The following is a 24205-nucleotide window of genomic DNA, read 5'->3' on the forward strand; positions in this document are numbered from 1 at the left end:
CGAGACTATGACACCTTGTAGATCCCCTGCGTGCCCTTGACTCTATTATAACTTCTTACACTTGTTCAATATGGTTTCCCTTCCACATCAGCTTAATCACTTCCTTCCAGGGGCTTCCGTAGAGAAATGCATTTTTGCAAACTTTTCTCCCATCAATGAGAATGTGTAATCTTTTGCCGAGTCCTGTTACACATTGAAGCATATAAAGACATGTTTAATTGTTACATGCCTAAAAGTCCGTCCTTTCCACCATCATCCTCCGTCTGATGATAGAGATGCCCCTCTGAAATCTCAGTTAAGTGATGCATTATCCTATCAGGGTGCCCTTTTCTGTTACCCTACTTCTTGGCCACTATTCTCCCCCAGCCCCCAGCAACCAAAAATTCGTTTGGGCTTTGTGAAGCATTTACATCAAGTCATTATCAGATCATCACTAGAATTAGTTGGCAAAATAGGGAAAAATATTTTCTGAAGTATGTTATTAATATGTTTTAAACATAGAAAAAAATCCTCATGTTTGAATAAAAGAATGCTTAAGACATTGAAAAGAACTATATAGATATATACTGCACAAATATTAACACGAGCAATAATAATAATCATCATCACTAACACTTTAGAAGTTATGTGTGTCAGACACAGTTCCCGGTGCTTTTCATATACAGAAGTATGTTTAATCCTCACAATAACCCTCTTAGCCACTCTTCTATTGCCTCTCAAGCTACATGCATGTGCTCTTCATAAAGGGTTTTTACTTAAAATAAGAATTCCTCCAGAATACTGTGTGGAAGCCATTCAACCTTGATGCACAATGGCTTGTGTCACATCACACAATTCCTGTAGGTAAGCTCTTGATCCCCAGATTCTCAATACATTAATAATAACAGAGTAACAAAGACATTTCGCTATTTAAGGAGGGAGGAAAGGCCATGAGACTGGAAGAATTTTTCAAAATATTTCTGTACTACATGATGGAAGAGTGCAGTCTATCTACATTGAAAACTATTCTAGAAAACAATTATTGTTTGGGACTCCAAGGTTGCAAACCCTGCTTTTTTAGTTTATATGGGTATATTTATAGTTTAGGTCATTGAGAATAATGGTAAAAGTGTGATAATATGCTAGTTAGTGGCAGGTTTGTTTGGGTTTTAACCAAATACCTTTAATATCAACAAAAGACTAGTCAGTGGCAATCAACCTTTTTGATTATGTACACCTATAAGTGAAAACTTTGACAACACACCCTAATGTATTCCATATATTTGTAGCGTGTGTGTGTGTGTATACACTTGTACAAACATTCACAACATAAAATTTGAAAGATTTGGTTAAAAATAAATACAAATAGAATTCTAGCACTTTCTTTTCACTTGGATAGAAGTTTTAATATTTTATTCCCACACCTAAGTGAATCGCCTTGTACCTGCTTTGGAGAAAATAACTGATGATGTCATGGAAATTAAGGATAGTTTCTTTGGCTCAGCAGCCACAAGATTTTGCAAGTATTTCTTTGAAAACTTGCTTCACTGTGCTATTGTTCTTTTTTTTTTTTTTTTTTTTTTTTAACTCTTAGTACTGCCAAGACAATAATTCAGACAGTGTGCTTTTGTAAAGAACAAGGAAGGGCTACTGGAATCCTACTTCTCCTTTGAAACCTTCTCTGACCCTGCAGAAATAAGGGCATGCTTTCTGCTCATCCCCAAAACAAGCCCTGTGCTCCACTGGACCTTCAACCCCATGAAAAAAGCAAAGGTGTTTTCATTTTATCTGGCCCAAATGTGCTAAAGCACACCCGAAACTTGAAAAGTAATTATGTGATAAATATAATTACAACATCTTGGAACCACTCTGAAATCATTTTTTGTGTTTTCCTTTTGTTTCTTCCATCAAAGACTTTGAAATCTATAGACTTAATTTAGTCAACCGTTTGACCTAAACAATAGTCTTTCAAAACTAGTGGAATTATTGAAAAAAGAAGACTGTTAAAAAGTCTAAATTCAAATAATTTTGTTGATTGGTAGGTTTCAAGGGTGATAATTATTAATTTATTCAACAAAGATTTTCTGAGCACCTGCTATGTGTCTGGCATTGTTCTAGGCACTGGGGATATAGGAAAGAACCAAACAGCCCAAACTCCTGCCCTTATGAAGCTTATGTTAAGGAAGGAAAGTTCTTTCGTAGATAAGGATGACAATCCCAGAGAAAACTCAGGACATAACTCAAATGCTTACAAAATCTCTTTTCTCATCTTTTCTCTCATTCTGTATTTTGAAGAAAACATCTCAAGGAAATTTAGTATATTGATATGATATTGATATTGTATAAATGACCAAAGCAACTATACCTAGTGAGAGCTGGGTAAAGGGCTATTGTTATTCAGTCAGTCAACCCTTCCCTCTCAACTAAGTCAACATAGAGAAACATTTTCAGTGTATTCAGAGAGCTCAAAGAAAATAATCCTACCACCAGCACAAAAATACAAGATTTGCTCTGGAAGTCCTTCACAGAAAACAAAAGATGGTAAAGATTGGCATCCAGGCAGTTTTCTGCTATGATAATCACCTGGAGTCATGATCAAGAAGCCATCTCAGGAAGGGCTAATGAAGTGGTCTTTGACCATCATTCATGAGAAGAGAGAAGGAATGGACAGTAAGGGTCTCAGCACCTAGGACAGCACACCTGCTGTGGATTCAGAGCCCATTAGGAAGCCCAGGTTGTGATGGTTAACCCCTAGCACTTTCCATACATATACCTTAATCCAGTGATGATGGATGCATGTAGGGACCAATGTTGTAGGCCCAGAACTGAAGTAAATGTGGAAAGTTGCATGGTCATGGGTTAAGGAACAGAAACAAGAGGGAAACCCTTGGCTCACACATATTCCCACTGCAAGCCTTCTGGAGCCCTCTCTGACCATCATTCCCACCATCCTTTAAGTCCAAGCATATTCTTTTTCCTTCGAGCACCCCTTTTAGAATGTCTTGTTTTACCCTTCACCTTATGTTGTACAATGCCAACTCCTTAGTAGGATTTTGGGTTGCTTATTTTTGTGTGTGTACCTGGTCTTGAACCAGAGTGTAAGTTTCTTAAGAACAGAGTTTGTGCATTTTACTTCTGTTTGTTCCTCTTAGCCCCTGGCACAGTGCTGTATACGTAGATGTCCACTATGTATTTGTTAAATAGTAGAAGGAATGGATGGCTGGCAACTGGAAAAAAAAAAAAAAAAAAGCAAGATGGGGCTGAGAAAGCAGAAGGGTGGAAAGTGATTTAAATGAGAGTGGCAGAAAAAACAAGGCATCCTATTTGAATTTGATTTTGTAATACAGCAACATCTCTCATGTGTTTGTGCACATGGACACGTGCATTTATTGGATTTCTGTTGCTAGCAAAGGGAATGCAAGCAGCTTATTGTTTTACTTGTATTATGGCTGTGCTCAGCATTTAACATTTGTATGAGTGATTTGGATAAGTAAATTGCTGAGCCCTAGGAGTAATACATGGGTAAGAAAAAATAGTCATTTTAAGGTAAGTTGCATATTTCTAAAACACTGTAATAATATATAAATCTTTTGTTTTCCAGCTGTCAGTGGTAGCTATAGGAATTAACATATATAGAACATCAAATGTGGAGGTGCTACTACAGTTTCTAGAAGATCAAAATACTTTTCCCAACTTTGAACATCTGGCATACTGGCAAATACAGTTCAACAATATAGCTGCTGTCATAGTATTTTTTGTCTGGATTAAGGTAATTTACAAAGTTCATGTTCTGGATTTTCAATAATATTTTTCCCTTTCTTTTTTTATTTAAAATAAATTTTAATGTTTATTTATTTTTGAGTGAGGGGGGAGGGAGAGTGGGGGCGGGGGTGAGGCAGAGAGAATGGGAGATACAGAATCTGAAGCAGGCTCCAGGCTCCGAGCTATCAGCACAAAGCCCCACATGGGACTCGAACTCATGATCTGTGAGCTCATGACCTGAGCCAAAGTTGGACGTTTAACCGACTGAGCCATCCAGGTGCCCCTTTCCCTTCTTTTTATTAACATGAGTCACACAAAATGTTGGAGGACTTGAATGTGCTTTTGTGGTTAAATTCAAATGCCAGCCAAAGCTGCTTCATATTTTACAAGTAAGCTAGCAGGATTCATGTGATCTTTCATCTAACTGTGTATGATGCTTCCTACTACCTGCGGTTTTGCAAAACCAGTCCCTGCAGATTTGTTTCACAAATGCAATAAGACACCTTCTCAGTGTCCTTTGGGTCTGTGGCCCTCAGCTACACTAACACAGGGACAGGTTGGGTTTTACCTGATATCGGGTGACTACGTGAAGGAAAGGGAACTAAGAACAAGTTGGGGAGAATGGAGAGGGACAGAGAGATGCACTGGAAATGATCTGTGGAAGAATTGTCTCTTTCCCAGGTGGAGGCCATATGGCCATATGGCTTTACCTAGAATTGAGGTTGGGACAAATACATACACTTCTGAGTAGTACCTTTATGACTCATCTCCTTTTCCAAAACAGTGTGCATTTCCATGTGTGTGCAAGGTTAGGGCATTTCATACACAAATGAGCCTCAATTCTGGAGATGCATAAAATTTTAGTAATAATGGGGGTAGCTCCCCAGCTGTCCCTTGTGAAATTCTATCATTCTGCTATCAAGACAATAGCTACTACCCACAAGTGGCTATTGAAATTTAAATTTTAATTAATTAAAATTACATACAGTTAAACATTCAGTTCATCAGTCACTCTAGCCACATTTTAAGATCTCAATGTCTGTATATAGCTGATGGCTACTATATAGGGCAATGGAAATAAAGAACATTTCCATCATGTCAGAAAGTTTGATTGAACAGCACTGTTCTAAAAGGTAGTCACCAGCAGTTATTTATTTTCCTGAATTGGTATTCACACCTGAAAGGCCTGAGATTTATCAGAGGATATAGATCTCATCCTCTCTTCCTATTTATTTAGTTACATGCTTGTTCAGGAAAAACCACCACTAATACACCAAACCTTTATCATAAAATAGTAATAATAATCCAAATCTAATGGGAATTACATAAAGAAATGTGATTACCACAACCCTCAAAAAAAATTTTATTGTGGCCAGAAACAATTTGTAAGAGTTCTTTAAGTAAAATTCTAGAGATTCCTTTTCAATGTGTCCCTCAGGTTGAGCATTTTATTTAGTGTTTTGCTTGTAAACATTCTCCCAAAACTTTAAGAACCATTAAGTTCTTTAAGGCAGGGATTGCAACTTGACTTCTGATGTGTCCTCCCAGCGTTCTTCCCCCAAGACTTATGCCATAGGTTGTCATGCCCCTGGGCTGTGAGGAACATCCTGAACAGACATCCTTAGTGCCTCGTTTACAGAAATGCTTAATATGATTTGGCAGTCAGATAGCGCTGGGCTAGACGGCTGGCTCTGAGCCCTGGCTGACACCTGGGGGTAGAATACCAATATTTAAATCATTGCAAAGACTTGAGGCAGTGTACATTGCTCTTTCCACCGTACCTGACACATCATTGCTAAACAATAAATGACAGTTAATAACATGCGATGAATATTTCCTGGAGGGATTTTTTTTAACTAGTTTTCACTTGTTGGTTTTTTTCCTTCTTAATTTATTTTCTTAAAAATATTTATTTATTTATTTATTTAGAGACAGCAAGGAGGGGAGGGGCAGAGAGAGAGGGAAAGAGAGAGAAGCCCAAGTAGGCTGTGTGCTATCAGCACAGAGCCCAATGTGGGGCTCAATCACATGAACCTTGAGATCATGATCTGAGCTGAAATCAAGAGTCAGATGCTCAACTGACTGAGCCATCCAGGTGCCCCTCCCCATTCCTCTTTTATCTCAATCTTTCTTGGGGTAAAAATATCACTAATCATCTTAATTATGATTTAAACCAATTTTTACTGTATTGTAACCATCATGTAAAATGTAAGCAACATCAGGGGATGAGCTTTGTTCTGTGCACTGCTGTTTGCAACTCCAAGAATAGTGCCTGGCACATGGTAGGCATTCAACAAGTACTTTTTGAATGAGAAAATAGAAGTTGCTGGGTTTGGGGACAAAAGCAAGTCATTATTCTCTCTCTTAAAAAAATGTTGGGAAGCTTGGGATTTTCTCTTCCTCTCTCTCTGCCCATCCCCCCACTCATGCTTGTTCTCTCTTTCTCAAAATAAATAATGAACTTTTTAAAAAATGTTGTAAAATACACATTAACATAAAATTTATCACTTTAACCATTTTTCAGTGTACAATTCAGTGGCATTAGTTACATTCACCATGTTGTGCAACCATCATATATATTTCCAGAACTTTTCATCATTCCAGCTGAAACTGTATCTAGTAAACACTAACTCCCAATTCCCGCCTCACTGCAGCTCCTGGTAACCGCTATTCTACTTTCTGTCTCTATGAATTTTCATATTCTAGCTACCCCATGTTACTGGGGTCATACAATATTTGTCTTTTTATGTCTGGCTTATTTCACTTTAGCATAATGTTTTCAAGGTTCATCCATGTTGTGGCATGGATCAAAACTTTATCCCTTTGTAAGGCTGGGTAATATTCCATTATGTGTATATACTATATCTGTTTACCCATTCATCTGTTGATATCTTCCCTCTCTTACAGCTCTTCAAATTCATCAACTTTAACAGGACCATGAGTCAGCTCTCCACAACCATGTCTCGATGTGCCAAAGACCTCTTTGGCTTTGCAATTATGTTCTTCATCATCTTCTTAGCATATGCTCAGTTGGCATACCTTGTCTTTGGCACTCAGGTTGATGACTTCAGTACCTTCCAAGACTGTATGTAAGTATATATGAAATTATAAAAGAAAAATTTAATCAGAGCCGTCCTTGCCTCCTCAAGGATAAAGAAATCTTTATGGTTGCTATTTAACCACCAAGTAGTTTTAAATAGTTATTTAAAAATAAGAATTAATTATCTTTCCCAGAAGCAATTACCCACCAATGTAAAGATGGCAATGTATAATACTGATAAACTTAAGGTAGCAACTCTAAAGTCATAAGAGATAGTAGAACAGCTACAGTAAACCAATATGATTACAAAGACAGAGGTCTTCTTAGCACCAAATGCCAATGGTAGCTTTTAAGAGACCATTTGCCTAGATTTTCATTCTTATTCAATATTGTTGCCATGTATTTTAAACTTCAGGTTATTTTCTAGAAAAAAAATAGTATTTCTAATATTCTACGAGAAACTCAAACTGATGTAGGAATTTTCTGTCCTTTTCCAAAGTTCTCATATATGATATTAAGACTAAAAAAAAAATAACCAGTATTACATTTCCACGCCATTTGGAAAGAAGTCAGTCAGGAAAGGAGAAGAGGATTATGATAATAGAAGTTAAAAGGGCTTTTTGTGCTGGGGGATACCAAATTATGTTGCTGTTCGATGGAAGTCGGAAAGGGAAATGATTTTACTGATTAAGACCCCAGCATTGGCAACACACGGCCACTCAACACCACTTTGAGAGCGTGTGAGGATATTGGATCTTTGAATGCATACAATTTTGGCTATCTTTCAAAGTCTTTTTTTAAAGAGGTTTTAAATTCAGACCCAGGGTGACCATGGTGAAGTTTAGAGTTAACCATCCATGTTTTAGCCAGATTATGGATTAAATTCTTGTAACTGGTTGCTTTATGAGTCATCTAATAATTATTGTGTTTTCTTTTTAACCAAATGGAAATAATGTATTTAGCACAAAAGTATATGATTTTTATCCCAGAAAGCTTCAATTGCTCGAATAGTTAGCATTAGCAAGAATTTTCCAAGGAGACTGACAATTTTCTATTATCTGGCAGCTGTGCACACTGATAAAGAGGTCCAAAAGTGTGAAATCATCTTTAGGAAATGTTACATCAATGCTGAACAGTCTTTGTTTTTGTATTGTAGTGTTTTGTTTTGTTTTGTTTTTATAGCTTCACTCAATTCCGTATCATTTTGGGTGATATCAACTTCGCAGAGATTGAGGAAGCTAATCGAGTTTTGGGACCAATTTATTTCACTACATTTGTGTTCTTTATGTTCTTCATTCTTTTGGTATGTACACTTTTGTTTACAGTGAGGTGATTTAAACTTCATAAATCACCATCTTCCTTTTTCTCTCATGCTCTAGAGTCCTTATTTTTTAAAAGACTCAGGAAAAACTGTAGATGAGAATACATATTTTATTTTACTTCTCATTGATTCAGTTTTAAGTCGCCACCAAATAATCTTTTGCATTGTCTTTCATTTATCCATATATATGTCTATTCAATGTAAAAAAAAATTAGGTCACATGCAAATTGATAAAGTCACCTAAAATAATGCTTTGCCTAAAAAGTAGACTACTTACATATTTACAGCCTTTTTTAACACAGATGTCAGCACTTTCGTGATCACTTGCTAGCATGACTTTTCATTCCTCTTTTTCCTCTTTTGTTTAAAAAAAAAGAAATAGGAACTGACAAAGCAAGCTAGATCCAGGATGTCAAGAGTAATATATGAGTTAATTATTGCTTGTCAAGCTTAAGATACTTTGTCTTGAATTACTTATATTTAACACATCTAGAGACTGCCCACAGAGAGTATTCAAATTTTAAATTTAAAACTAGCTAACAATGGATAGAAATTGCTTTAAAAGTTACTTTCAAAAATAACTTTTCATTCTCTTGATTTGGTACAAATGAACATTTTTAACATTTTGACCCTAAGTTAATTAATATTTTTTAAAAGGCATTTTGTTCTCCATCTTAACATTTACATATTTTACTGAGTAATTATTCATTTAAGTTAGCTTAACCTAGGCAGTGGGTGTTTTTTTTTAAGTTTATTTATTTGGGGTGCCTGGGTGGCTCAGTCGGTTGAGCATCCAACTTTGGCTCAGGTCATAATCTCGCCATCCATGAGTTCGAGCCCTGCATCAGGCTCTGTGCTGACAGCACAGAACCTGAAGCCTGCTTCGGATTCTGTGCCTCCCTCTCTCTCTGCACCTCCCCTGCTTGCACTCCATCTTTCTCTCAAAAATAAATAACCATTGAAAAAAAATTTTTTTTTTAAGTTTATTTATTTATTTTGAGAGACAGAGAGAGAAGGAGGGAGGGGCAGAGAGAGGGAGAGACAGAATTCAAAACAGGCTCCAGGCTGTCGGCACAGAGCCTAACGCAGGGCTTTGAACTCAGTAACCAAGAGATCATGACCTGAGCTGAGATCAAGAGTACGGTGCTTAACGGACTGAGCCATCCAGGCACCCCAGCGGTGGGTGTTCTTTATCCAAACCCTAATATTTAAGTCTTTCCTTACATTAATCACCATCATAAGAAAACAACAAAATTGTCTCCATTTTCAATAAATTTTATAAGATCCTTTGTGTAAAGTTCAGTAATTCAGCGTAATATTCCCAAAGTTGGTCCAAGCATTTAGTGGTTATTTACAGATTGAGTATTAGATCTACCTTGGTAGGATTGAAAGAGTCAGCAATATCACGCAAGTCCATTTGTATCTTGCACAAATGTGTTATTAGTTTTAAAGTTAAGCCTCTCTAGTTTCTTTTTTCTATCATATGTTAAAGAAAAAAATGGAACAGTAAGCCTTTTTCATCTCTAATATTGGTAGTACTTTGGATTCTGGAGCATCTGAATCCCCAAATCTCTACTAGGAAAACAAAAACCAGGAATTGAGAGCTCTGCAGTGGACCCTTTCGTTAACTGCTGGCCACCTAAGTTTTCTTTGTGTGTCCTTCTGCCAAATGAGGAACATACCTGTGGCAATTTGAAATGGTCAAATGTGGACTTGTTTGAATGTTGTCTTCTGGTAGGCAGTGCCCTGCAATTGTTCAGTCATTTCGTCAAATCAGTCACTAGAACATGAAAAGAAGCGTTTAGCTTCTGTCTTTATACTAAAGTAATTTTTTGTGCTGTTACACAAAAAGGAATTGCTCTCCCTGAACTCCACTCCTCTACCCCTCACTCCCCCAGAGAGAGGTGGGGAGTTACAGTCAATACAGATTTTTCTTTAAAGAAATGACAAGCCGAGTGCAGGGTTGGCCATTTTTCTGTGATGACTGCCGGGTGTTAATTTATTGCCCTGGCTGTAAAAGAAGCTACCGTGGTGAGAAGTGGCCCAAATGAGCCAGGAAGCAAAATCCTGTCATCACCAGGAAAAGACCTCTGATTGCACAATTAAGCAAACCTTCTGAGACAGGGTGGAGAGGAGGGGGGCTTCCTCTCCCCACACTTTCAGTAGTCTTTCTCAGCCACTTTCGGTTTTTTAAAAATCTCTTCAGAGGACCCACCCTTTAACCCTACACCTAAGATATTTGCAGGCATTAGCTAACAGCCATTTGGAAACTTTTAAAAAGAGAACATTAGTTGCCTGGGTTGGGAGGGAGAAGGTGGGAATGTTGCTCCAAATGCAAAGGTCTGTGCTCGGAATTAAACATTAAGCCACGAACTTACATGCATTTTATATTTTATTCTCATTTCTGCTACAGAATCTTAAACAGTGTTCCTCCTTAACTTGCAATGGTTTAGTAGCCCATTACAATAATAGAGCTCCCATTTGTTCATTCATCCATTATTCAATAAATATTTGCCGAGCCACTATTTCCAGGCAAGCTGCTATGTACTGGGGGTACAGTGGTAAGGAAAGTAAGACCAGCTCTGCCCTCATGAAAATTCCACAGATTTGTGGGGAAAACAGACATAATCAAATACACAACTCTGAGTTCAAACCAGTTATGTGTCAAAACGGAAAAGTGAAGGAAGAGCGTGTTAAAGAAGGACTGGATCAGTTGGGTGTGGTGCTTCAAGAAAAACCTGTTGGAAATACAAACCATTATCCTCGGGAGAGGAAAAGTTAGGAAAATGAACTAACCGTCACTGAATAATAATAGCTATAAATATGTAGCACTTACCATGCATTAGGTCCTGTCCTAAGTACTTTTACATAGATTATCTCATTAATTCTTATAAAAATCTGTAGTATTATTTCTTCCACTTTATTAATGCAAGAATAAATAAATTTTAAAATAAAGATTAGAAAAAAAATTTTAATGTTTTTATTCATTTTTGAGAGACAGAGAGAGACAGGGGAGGGGCAGACAAAGAGGGAGTCACAGAATCAGAAGCAGGCTCCAGGCTCGGAGCTGTCAGCACAGAGCCTGAGGCAGGGCTCAAACTCACAAACCATGAGATCATGACCTGAGCCGAAGTTGGACACTTAACTGACTGAGCCACCCAGGCACCCCTAAAGATTAGAAAATTTGAACAATATAGTCTTGGCAGTGCTAAGACTGAAACCCTAATGTGCTTGACTCCAAAGTCTTTGTCTTTTTCACTAAGCTTTTCTTGACCCTCTTCTGTGAAGCCTACTGTATTTCTATTTGGAAAGATCTTTTTTTAACTCTTCAAAACATGGTCTGTAAATCTCAAGTAATATATAACAACATTTGGAATAAGCATAGGATTCCACTTGTCTGTATTGATTGTTGTAATTTGAAGAACTGTGTAGAGTTCTAAATTTCTAATAATTTATGTCAAATAAAAAAATGTAGAGAACATAGACAAGCAAAAATAATAAAATAGAGTAATACCACCATCCATCAGTAAATACATCAATATTTTGTTGTATTTCATTCTTATCTTTTTTTGCAAAATGTATCACAATATATGGTTTGTAAGTAAGAAAATATATTGCATTTTCCTTTGGCATGACTTAATGGAAAAAACAATTTTCCCAAAGAATATAACAGCAAAACTATTAATTTATGACTTCTTAAGACATCAGATTACTTAAAAAAAAAACTGAACAAAAATACATATGTCAAATTTTGGATTGATGTTTAGAAAGTATATTTAGGTTTCTTCTTTAATCTCAACTTTCCTTTGATTTACAAACAGAATATGTTTTTGGCCATCATCAATGATACTTACTCCGAAGTTAAATCTGATTTGGCCCAGCAGAAAGCTGAAATGGAACTCTCAGATCTTATCAGAAAGGTATGACAAGCCCTAATTCTCAGAATTGTTTTCATCCTCTACATATAATGAGCATTGTTTCAGCCAGATTTCCACAGCAACACTGATCCATTGTCATTGTTAAAATAAAGAGTAGATTGCTACATTTCAGGAATGATTTAAAAGTTCTCTGTCGGGGCGCCTGGGTGGCTCAGTCGGTTAAGCGTCCGACTTCGGCTCAGGTCACGATCTCACGGCTCTTGAGTTCGAGCCCCGCATCGGGCTCTGTGCTGACAGCTCAGAGCCTGGAGCCTGTTTCAGATTCTGTGTCTCCCTCTCTCTCTCTCTCTGACCCTCCCCCATTCATCCTCTGTCTCTCTCTGTCTCAAAAGTAAATAAACGTTAAAAAAAAAAAAAATTAAAAAAAAAAAGTTCTCTGTCTCAGAGCTAGAGATCGGTATGCTGTTAACTTGGACTTAAATTCTGGGAACCCGTAAACGCCCTAGAATTAAATTCTCAACAATCTCTTTCAACTCTTGAGAGCTGAGCTACTGGCTTCATCACCTTCACTTATTTTGACAACACCTCCAGGTGGCTCTCACTTGCAGTTCCAGAATTCAGAATAAATTGGAAGAGAAAAATATGAAGACGTCTCTGCTTTTTTCTATCTCAAATACAATTTAAAAGGAGAAAAAAAAGTTTAGAAACAAATATTTTGTAGTCCACCCTTTACCCTTGATCTTCCAGAGAAGTTTTTAAATAGTCAAAGGAAAACTGTCCATGGCATCAGGCCACAGCCTAAGGGTCTGAGGACTTTCACTTAAGCACGCACCCTCTCAGGAAGTTAATTGTTAAATGGAAGGGCAGGACAGGAAAGCTGGGTAACTTTGTTCTTTTCAATGTGACTTCTGTATTTGGTCTAAAGTATAAAACTTAAGCAACAACAAATAACTACATCTGAAGTACACAGCTTGTTCCCTAACATCATTTTGCTAAGATACCAGTGGCTCCTTGACTGATCTTTTTCTGTTGGTTCAAGTCATAGGACTATGTTGTCTGTCCTGTTTGAACAGAGAACTTCCAGTTCTTAAAACAAAGTCCCTTCCATGGGACCTAAGATGTGTGTTATCCTGAATTTTGCAACAACAGCTTATTACACGTTAGCAAATCTCCAAAGTATATCCAAGCAGTCCTTACTTTGCGCTCTGGTTTTGGTATGCACAGATTTCAATTAGTTCAGTTAAATAACACCAGCCTCTCAATGCAGTTCATATATCAGTTATCACAGTATATTGACTATGAATAATAGTATAGAAGTACAAACTTGCAATTCTCACAGAATATCTTAGTTATCACAGTATATTAACTGTAATAGCATGACTATAAACTTCACTGCTGGCTCTTCAGTCTACAAATCATTACATAAGTAACAGATGTGTATCATAACTGGTGAGCATAACATCACTTCTTACAAAGTCTAGGATTGGTCCCTGAGCATCTGCTGTTCAGTTCAGGCACAGAACATGTAGTTGTGTTGCTTCTGTATCTCCCCGTGGAAAACCCATGTGACATTTTGCAAGAATGCGTGATGGAAAAGGAGAATGGGCCAGCAAAGATGAAAGCATAGCAAAGAAACAAAGAATGACAACACTGAAAGTGAAATTCAAAACCAGTGTAACAGATTTCTAGGCTATGTAGCTGGGCGTGGAAATGTTGACATTACTACCCTTCAAGGTCTTGAATATCAATGGATAGACAGATATACAGTCAAAGAGCTTAGTGAAGCACATTTATCAACATGAATGAGGGCAGTGGTTATGAGGAAAAGGCTGACAATGTCTTCAAGGAAGTGACACTGACAAACAACTTCACATTAAAGGAATTCTTGGAGATATGACATGGAAAATGCAAAGGATAAAATGTTGGGAGCTGACCCATATTAAGAAAAGATTATGAAAGCTCCCCAAGACATAGAAAAGATGCTTACTCCATATCATATGTTATACAGGAAGAAGGCATGTGCTGTTCAGACTAGTCTGGATAATTTTTTTACAAAGAAATAAAACATTTTAATTTTCAGTGTTTCTGAGGTTTTAAATTTCAGTGTACCAAATAAATATTCACTTTACTGTTTTTAAAATTTTCCTAATAAGTTTATAACCAACACCAAGAAAATTTTAATGCTTTGATAAAAAGTTGTGTTTTTTTTCCCAATATATGAAATTTATTGTCAAATTGGTTTCCATACAACACCCAGTGCTCATCCCAAAAGGTGCCCTCCTCAACACCCATCCCCCACCCTCCCCTCCCTCCCACCCCCCATCAACCCTCAGTTTGTTCTCAGTTTTTAACAGTCTCTTATGCTTTGGCTCTCTCCCACTCTAACCTCTTTTTTTTTTTTTTTCCTTCCCCTCCCCCATGGGTTTCTGTTAAGTTTCTCAGGATCCACATAAGAGTGAAACCATATGGTATCTGTCTTTCTCTGTATGGCTTATTTCACTTAGCATCACACTCTCCAGTTCCATCCACATTGCTACAAAAGGCCAGATTTCATTCTTTCTCATTGCCACGTAGTATTCCATTGTGTATATAAACCACAATTTCTTTATCCATTCATCAGTTGATGGACATTTAGGCTCTTTCCATAATTTGGCTATTGTTGAGAGTGCTGCTATAAACATTGGGGTACAAGTGCCCCTATGCATCAACACTCCTGTATCCCTTGGGTAAATTCCTAGCAGTGCTATTGCTGGGTCATAGGGTAGGTCTATTTTTAATTTTCTGAGGAACCTCCACACTGCTTTCCAGAGCGGCTGCACCAATTTGCATTCCCACCAACAGTGCAAGAGGGTTCCCGTTTCTCCACATCCTCTCCAGCATCTGTAGTCTCCTGATTTGTTCAAAAAAGTTGTTTTTTTAAGTTTGTTTGTTTAATTAATCCCCACACCCAACACAGGGCTTAAACACATGACCCCACGGTCAAAACTTGCAAGTTCTTCTGACTGTGACAGCCAGGTGCCCCTCATAAAAGGTTTTAAAGGTCACGGAGCAATCATAATTTTTCCTGTTGATTATTAACATCACTTCACATAGTTCAGGCTTGCATGGTCATTTTTATAATCCTGCAACTACCATGCAGAGCAAGGTCTGCACAGGTAGTTAGTTACTACTCTAAATGGATGGTAAAGTGCATGTAAAAAGAGAATAAACTAAACCAAATCTTTTCAACAGGGCTACCATAAAGCCTTGGTCAAACTAAAACTGAAAAAAAATACCGTGGATGACATTTCTGAGAGTCTGAGGCAAGGCGGAGGCAAGTTAAACTTTGATGAACTTCGACAAGATCTCAAAGGGTAAGAATCACTCTTTCTGAGGCCCAGGGAAATTCTTAATGGAAAGATAAGTTCTTGGTGATAAGGATATTTTTGGCCCAACCACTTACTCATAGAGATGCTCTTTTTTCAGAGTAGGTGTCTTTCTGGCACATATTAATAAGAGAAGAGCTGGCCCTGATTCAGCAATTTCTCCTTTATTCCTGCATTTTGATGTCCCTTTGTTTGCACTGTACTATGTACACAAGTGATTTCATCTGTAACCTCTCAATAATTTCAGGAAGGGCCATACTGATGCAGAGATTGAGGCAATATTCACAAAATACGACCAAGATGGAGATCAAGAACTGACCGAACATGAACATCAACAGATGAGAGACGACTTGGAAAAAGAGAGGGTGGGTCTCATTTAGGAGAACATGATTTGATTCAGTACCCACAGTGTTTCAGACACCATGCTAAGTCATGGATTACTGAGAGTCTTTCTCCTCTCTCTGTCTCAATTCATGTTGTAATGCCCAGCTTATTCTAAAAAGGATATATAACATAATAATATGTAAAAATGCAATAAGTTGGCATCAGTGTAAAACAATCAAAATGAAAAAATGAGGTAAAACAAAAGTGAAATATAAAACTAGACTAGGAAGCTAAAAATGCTTCCATAAAAATACATGTATGTTGATTAAAGATTGGGCTATAAATCTGGCCCTAAGTTTTCTGGCCATCAGCTTCAAAAGGGAAACCTGTATAGTCACACACCTCACTGTGTCCATGAGAGTGAAGGAAAAAAGATTCCCAGGAGATGTAAAGCTAATTGTTCTTTAACATTTATAATGAAACAAAACTAACTACTGCCTTCCATTTGAATACTTCTTATGAAACTGTTAGAAGTAAACTCACATGGTCTTTTATAATCAGAAAGGATAACTAAAAGCTTTAACATTAACATTAAAAATAAATGGTTAAACGAACCAAAAAATATCCATTGTAATTGAGGTACAGAGAATGCAGGTGAATACTATATTCTAAAGTTCCTTCTCTATGAGGAGTAGTTTCTAAACTCTGCCCCACTGAATGGTGCCAGTAAGTGAAAAACTTCCCCAGGCATAGTGAAATCACCTTTCACAAGGCTGCATTTAGTCAAAATTTTTACTGTAAGATTATATCCTTCCAACTTTGTGGCTATTAAATGTGTTATCTTTTATGAAAAGGTGATAATATATTTCTTCCTCTACCTTTTTCTCTGCTTTGTTCTATTTTTAATGTTCTTTCTTGTCCAAACAAGTTAGCAGTCCCTTGCTGGTCATTAAGACCTGTTTTGAAAATTTGCCAATCCATGAAATTTACAAGTGTGGGAATCACAGTCTGGTGTTAGCCACAAAGAAATCCTAGGTAATTGGTACATACCCATTTGCCATTTGCCCAAGCCCTCAGTGAAGCTCTGTGGGGACTGGGTGTTCTCGCTCCTCACCCAGTGATCCCATGTTCTTCAGGAGGATCTGGATCTGGATCACAGCTCTTTACCACGTCCCATGAGCAGCCGAAGTTTCCCAAGAAGCCTGGATGACTCTGAGGAGGATGATGATGAAGACAGTGGGCATAGCTCCAGAAGGAGGGGAAGCATCTCCAGTGGGGTTTCTTATGAAGAGTTTCAAGTGTAAGTATAAAGGAATTGGCAGGATTTGTGTTGACAAGAGTTTAAATGAGATAAAGCAGTTTCTCCCACCTCTCTCAGTTTAATTCTTTCCATTACTAATCATCAGGTTCTTTTTTTTTTTTATAACTTTTAATGTTTTTTTTTCAATAGAAGTAATATGTTCCTTATAGGAAAGTTAGCAAATAAATAGAAGAAAACATTACGATCTCTCCTATTCCCGCTAACCCAAAATGTAATTTTGGTGTTTGTATCTCCATTTACATGTTTTTTGTTTTTCATGTGTTTTTTGTTTTTATGGCCTAGCACAAGGTATATCCCAAAGAATGTTCCATGAGCACCTAAGAAGAATGTATGTACTACTGTTGTTAAGTGGAGTGTTCTATAGGCGTCTTTTAGGTCTTTGGTTTATAGTGTTACTTAAATCTCCTATTTCCTGTTGTTCTGGCTAGTTTCATCTACTTTTTGAAAGTGGGGTATTAAAGTCTCCAACTATTATTATTAAATTGTTCCTTCATTTCTGTAAGGTTTTGCTTTGTGTATTTTGGAACTCTGTTGTTAGGTGCATAAATGTTTATAACTGGTATATCTTTCTAATAGATTGACCCCGTTTTCATTAAAAACTGTCCTACTTTATCTCTAGTAATTTTTTTTTGTTTTAAAGTCTTTTTTGTCTGATATTACTATAGCAACTCCAATTTTCTTATCATCGCTTTTTGCATGATACACCTTTTTCTGTTCTCATTTCCAGTCTGTTTGTATCTTTGAATCTTAGGTGTGTCCCCTGTAGACAGCATATAGCTGGACCTGGTCTTTTCATCCAGTCTGGTAATCTTTGCCTTTTGATTAGAATATTTACTTCATTTACATTTAATGTTATCATTAATATAGTTGGACTTACAACTACCATTTTTCTTCTTATTGTTTTTTAAATGTTTATTTTTGAGAGAGAGGATGTGTACACACACGTGAGCAGAGGAGGGTTAGAGAGAGAGGGGAACTAAGGATCCAAAGTGGGCTCTGTGCTTACAGCAGACAGCTGGATACAGGGCTTGAATCCATGAACTGTGAGATCATGACCTGAGCCAAAGTCGGATGCCCAACTGACTGAGCCACTCAGGGGTCCCTTATTTTTTATTTTCTGTAGGTGTCATATCTTTTTTTGTCCTTCTTTTTCTCCTTTGTTGCTTTCTTTTACATAAAGTAATATTTTCTAGAGCTACAGTTTAATTCCTTTAATAATTTTTTCACTACATTTTTTAGTTTTTTTTTAGTAGTTGCTCTAGCATGTAATATATACAAATTGATTTATGAGGATCTACTTCAGATTTATATTAACTTAATCCAAGGCGATATAGAAATATTCCTATATAACTCCTCCCCTGTTTTGTGCCATATTATACATATTAATCTATGTTACAAATCCAATACAACATTGTCATAATGATCACTTCATATAATTTTAGGTCTCTTACAGGAGACAAGAAAGAAGAGAAAGTATATATTTATAGAGTTTGTTATATTCTTTTTCCTACTTACCATTTCTGGTTCCCTTCATTCGTTCCTGTGGGTTCACGTTACCATCTGGTGTTATTTCCATATTCCAGTACAACTTTGCTCTTACCCCTCTTTTGTCCTGCTACTGTCAAATATATTATTATATTTCTGTATGTTATGGGCCCAACAATACAATTGTGTACATATTGTCTTACACAATTGCTTTTTAAATCAGTTAAGAGGAAAAAAAGGAAAAGAAACATGAATTTGTACTGCCTTTTATAGTTACATAATTAGCTGTACCCAGTGCTCTTCGTTTTTTCATGTGGCTTCTGATTACTATCTGGATCACTTGATGTCAGCCTAAAGAACTTCCTTTAGTAGCTACTCTAAAGCAGGCCTGCTAGCATGAATTCCCTCAGTTTTTTTTTTTTATCTGGGAATATTTTTATTTCCCCTTCATTTTTTTCTGGTCTCCATTGTTTCTGATGAGAAGATAGCTGTTAATCTTACTGCTAAGATTAGCAGTAAGATCTTAGCAGTCTTAACCTCAGCAATTTTACCTTAGCAATCTTACCTCAGTGTTATACATGATGAGTCACTTTTCTCTGATACTTTCAAGATTTTTTCTTTGTCTTTGTCTTTCAGTATTTTGACTGATCTGAGTGTGGATCTCTTTGCAGTTATCCTATTTGGAGTTCATTAAGCTGCTACAATGTGTAATATTTTCATCACATTTAGGAAGTTTTCAACCATTATGTCTTAAAGTATTTTTTTGCTGCTTTCTTTCCTTTCCTTCTGGGATTCCTACCCTGTGTTTTTTGGGGTGCTTACAGGTATCCTACATTTTTCTTCACTTTTTTCCTCTTCGGCCCTTCAGATTACATAGCTTCTATCCATCTATCTTCAAGTGTGCTGATTCTTTCTACTGCCAGCTCAGATCTACTGTGGAGACCCTTAAGTGACTTTTTCATCTCATTTATTGTACTTTTCAGCTCCAGAATTTATATTTTGTTCTTTAAAATAATCTGTATCTCTTTGTTGATATTTTCCAAAGCAGACCAGCTTCATCTTAACTGTTTATCACCATAATCTCCATTGTTTTCAAAAGCACTCTTAGGCTTAGCACTTTGTTCCAAATAAAGACAGTTCTCTTGGGGGGAAGCTTTGGAGCTCTCTGTTCTGTGGCCTGACTATCCCCTGGGCAAAACCCCTGTGCTACTGCTTCAGAGAGAGGGGCAGGGACAGTGGTCTACTTCCCAGAGTGATACCCCTGTTTCATGAATCAAGCACTGGGCTGGGATGGCAGCCTTCAGTCTTCTCAGCTTGCCTCTCAGGGCATGGAAACTCCACCCTATAGTTGGCAGATGAGTGAAGGAAGAGAGCCTCATAGCTCGCTGCCACTCTTGTCTGGATTAGATCCTCTGCAATATGGATTCGGGGGTGGAGGCACAGGGATGAGAACTGCGCAGCCCACCCCTTCCTGTGAGATACCAGAGCCCCCCACTGGGAGTAGAAGGGAGTGGGAGTCCTGTGTTCATTGCCTAACCCAACTGGAGTGGCACTTTTGTCACGCTGAACTGGGGGAGAAAGAGAGGGAGCAGACTCTCTGAAATTCAGTGGATTTTCTTAAATAAATGCTTCTTCATTTGCTGTGTACCCTTAAGAAAATGTCCAGAGTTTTGAAAAAAATTTTTTTGATAATTTTCAACAGTGGCGGTTGTTTCACTGGGAGAGGGCTTACAAAGCCCTCCTGTCACCATTCCAGAAATTGTCTCCTATTTCTATGTTTTTAAAGCATTTACATAAATTTTTTTATTCAAAATAATGGGATCACTAGTGAACAGTGTTTTCTAACTGCTTTATTTACTTAATATATTGTAAATACCACTATTCCATTAAATATTCTATCACCATACAATTTCTGGTATCTCCATAGAATTCCATTGTATAGATGAAAATAACATATTTGAAAATTTTTCTATTAATTATTTAATGTAACCATTTTTCAGTGAACCACTATTAATAAGCAGAACTCTAATGAATATGCTGGTAGCCCAAAAAATCACACATATACTTACTTCCTTCGGAAAATTTTCAAGAAATGGAATACCTGAATAAAAGCTAAACATACATAAGACTTCTAATACAATGTTGACTTGCAGAGAATTTGTGCCAGTTAGCATTCCCATCAGCAATATATGAGTTTATAGCTAAAGTTTGAGACTGCTGATTATCATCTTGTTTAAGAAAAATATCTTAGCACTTCCATTTGAAAAGCCAGCTGGGGAGCACCTGGGTGGCTCAGTTGGTTAAGTGTCCAACTCAGCTCTGGTCACCATCTCACGGTTCGTGAGTTTGAGCTCCGTGTTGGACTCTGTGCTGGCAGCTCAGAGCCTGGACTCTGCTTCAGATTCTGTGTCTCCTCTCTCTGCCCCTCCCCCACTCATGCACTGTCTCACCGTGTCTCTCAAAAATAAATAAATGTCGGGGCGCCTGGGTGGCGCAGTCGGTTAAGCGTCCGACTTCAGCCAGGTCACGATCTCGCGGTCCGTGAGTTCGAGCCCAGGCTGATGGCTCGGAGCCTGGAGCCTGTTTCCGATTCTGTGTCTCCTTCTCTCTCTGCCCCTCCCCCGTTCATGCTCTGTCTGTCTCTGTCCCAAAAATAAATAAAAAACGTTGAAAAAAAAATTAAAAAATAAAATAAATAAATGTAAAAAAAATTGTTTAAAAAAAATTTTTTTTAAATGAAAAGCCAGCTGGGCTGAAAAGGCAGCCCACCACACAAGGTGGCTTTCCCCCTCTCACCTGTGGTTTCCTGTAGCCTGGTGAGACGAGTGGACCGAATGGAGCATTCCATCGGCAGCATCGTGTCCAAGATTGATGCTGTGATCGTGAAGCTGGAGATCATGGAGCGGGCCAAACTGAAGAGAAGGGAGGTTCTGGGAAGGCTGCTGGATGGGGTGGCAGAGGTAAGTGGTCATCTGACACAGAAACACTGATTCTAGAAAATATCAGGGTAGTCATATTTTGTAGTGTTTCATCTGAGAGGTTTTCTGAGATGTCTATAACTGCAGATCAGTGCAGATCAGATGATAGTCTGGAGGTATTACTTTCTTAATACTGTTCGGATGGTTCTGCCTTCACTGAAGGGTAGAATTAAGTCAGAAAGTCACTCCAGTAGCTCAGAGAATTGCTATATATGCTATAAATCGCCAGTGTTATTTAATGTTGACAGATTATTTGGCCCCCTGATTTCCTAAGGCAATTTCTAAGTACAAAAGTGTGCATCCCCCAACCCCCAACATCCTGATCTCTTTTTCCTTTGTTAGGATGAAAGACTGGGTCGTGACAGTGAAATCCACAGGGAGCAGATGGAACGACTAGTGCGGGAAGAGTTGGAACGCTGGGAGTCTGACGATGCAGCTTCCCAGATAAGTCATGGTTTAGGCACGCCGGTGGGACTGAATGGTCAGCCGCGCCCCAGAAGCTCCCGCCCTTCTTCCTCCCAGTCTGCAGACGGAATAGAAGGCGCAGGTGCAAATGGGAGTTCCAATATCCAAGTCTAAGATGTGTGTTAGTGTGTGTTCCTAATAGGGGAAAAGGGCTGTCCTGAATGGCCAGAGCAAGTACACTATTTATATGCCCTGACCACCATATGATGCTGGTCTTTGTGACCAACTGTTAATTCTTCTGCACTTTAATTTATTTTAGATAAACTTTGCCCATGGATCAAAGAAGATTTTTTTTTCTCATATAAGAAACCTAGATGTAAATATTGAGTACAGAAAAAAAAATCTTTGTAAAGTACATGGAGTGGTCTGCCCACTTGCTACCATGGATGAGTCTTCTCAGTGGACAACAATGTAGCCTTTAAAGCTAGGAGAGAATTGTCAAAAGCCTTCTGAGTTTTATTTCCAGTCACAAAAATCAGTATTGTCATTTTTGCCCAGTGCGTGAAGGGAAAGTAGGGGCATTCTTTCCCACTCGGGCTTGGTTTATGGACATAAAACATAGCTTGCTTTAAAGAAAGGAACCCTTTGTTTCAACTACCTTCCTGGGGCAAACATTTCCAAAAGATGAGCTGGAAAAGAACTATGAACCGTGGAATGGGTATGTAGTCATTATGCTAGAATGTGTATGAATGGTGAAGATACATGTTGAATACTGTGCTTTTTTATCATTGTATTATAGTTCATGTCCGTGGGAATAACTGTTTCATTTGTTCATACTGTTTTCACTCTCATTTAAAATGAGCTGCGTGATGGGGCGCCTGGGTGGCTCAGTCGGTTGAGTGTCCGACTTCAGCTCAGGTCATGATCTCGCGGTCTGTGAGTTTGAGCCCCGTGTCGGGCTCTGTGCTGACAGCTCAGAGCCTGGAGCCTGCTTTGGATTCTGTGTCTCCTTCTCTCTCTGCCCCTCCCATGCTCATGCTCTGTCTCTCTCTGTCTCTTAATAATAAATAAACGTTTAAAAAAAAAAATAAAAAATAAAATGAGCTGCGTCAAACCACCAGATTGATTGTAGGTTAAAATGTCATCTCTAGCCATGACATAGGAAAATTAGAAGGAGCCCTGTCACTCAGTTTGACTTTTTCTTTCTTTCTTTCTTTTTTTTTCTTTTTATGTTTATTTTTGAGAGAGAGACAGACAATGAGCAGGGGAGGGGCAGAGAGAGAGGGAGACACAGAATCTGAAGCAAGTTCTAGGCTCCAAGCTATTAGCACAAGAGCAAGTTCCAGGCTCTGAGCTGTTGTTAGCACAGAGCCTGATGTGGGGCTTGAACCCACAAACCCTGAGATCATGACCTGAGCCGAAGTCAGATGCTTAACTGACTGAGCCACCCAGGTGCCCCATCAGTTTGACTTTTTCTTATAATTAGTTTAGTATAAAGATTCGTCCATATATTCTCTTCCCGCATGGTTCAATTTACTTGCAACTGAAATGAACGTTGTAACTAATCTGGGAAAGCCGACTTCCTAAATGTTTTCATTATGTACTGAGGGTTTTAACTCAGCAGATATGTTCGTTTGAAACAAAAATTTACAGGAGTTTTGAAATTCATATGCAAACATTATAAAACTGAAGTTTGAGTTTTATGCTGTTTTAAGAATATGGAACTCAAATACTCTGATTCAGCAGTTCAAAACTTGAATGTATAATCTAAATGGAGCTCAATTTTAATGAGAAGGAATTTCTGGTATTGAAAATCCATTCATGATCAGAACGTATCAGCCACAGTTTGAGTTTGCAGCAGTTTTTGGTTTGTTTGTTTGTTTGTGTTTTCATTAGGAGAGGGTCCCACCAAATTTATAGAGAAGAGATTATTTCTCAATAAAAAATAAAAAAATCTAATTTTTCAAAAGTGTTGAATGAGGTGACCTTTTGAGAGAGCTAATGGGACAAGCAAGAGAGAATGCGTTGCTGGTGAATTAACTCTGACTTGGAGAACAACAGAAGGGAGGCCTGAGTTTGAATGCCTGGCTTTAAGTCGTTTACGTGATTGATAGAATATGTCGGTCAAATCTTCAGTTAAAGCCTGAGCAAACAAACCTGCCTAAGCTGGCTTCTATAGAAGTGATATGCATTGGGTTTCTTTAATAGTTATTTCTCATGCTTTATTTCCATCTTTACTTTCTTTTGAATATGCTACATGAAATTCTTTATTACTAGGTACTGAAGTTTGCATTCCAGGGATATTGAGTGTACGTATTTATGTGTGTGTACCATGTTGTTACATGTA

General features: G+C 37.9%; 1 protein-coding gene across 1 annotated transcript in view; it reads left to right on the top strand.

The window, feature by feature from the left end:
- PKD2 (polycystin 2, transient receptor potential cation channel) overlaps positions 1-24205 on the top strand; it is a 54064-nt gene extending 29859 nt beyond the window's left edge. Inside the window, exons 7-15 of the mRNA XM_078445926.2 lie at positions 3581-3748; positions 6649-6830; positions 7964-8084; positions 11924-12022; positions 15212-15333; positions 15593-15710; positions 16806-16969; positions 21288-21435; positions 21796-24205. Coding sequence (XP_078302052.2) covers positions 3581-3748; positions 6649-6830; positions 7964-8084; positions 11924-12022; positions 15212-15333; positions 15593-15710; positions 16806-16969; positions 21288-21435; positions 21796-22032 — 1359 coding nt within the window. The 3' untranslated portion in view covers positions 22033-24205. The remainder of the gene's footprint in view (positions 1-3580; positions 3749-6648; positions 6831-7963; positions 8085-11923; positions 12023-15211; positions 15334-15592; positions 15711-16805; positions 16970-21287; positions 21436-21795) is intronic.

Source organism: Panthera onca, chromosome B1 (assembly GCF_046562875.1).
Source record: "Panthera onca isolate mPanOnc1 chromosome B1, mPanOnc1 haplotype 2, whole genome shotgun sequence".
In the NCBI taxonomy this organism is placed as follows: Eukaryota; Metazoa; Chordata; class Mammalia; order Carnivora; family Felidae; genus Panthera; species Panthera onca.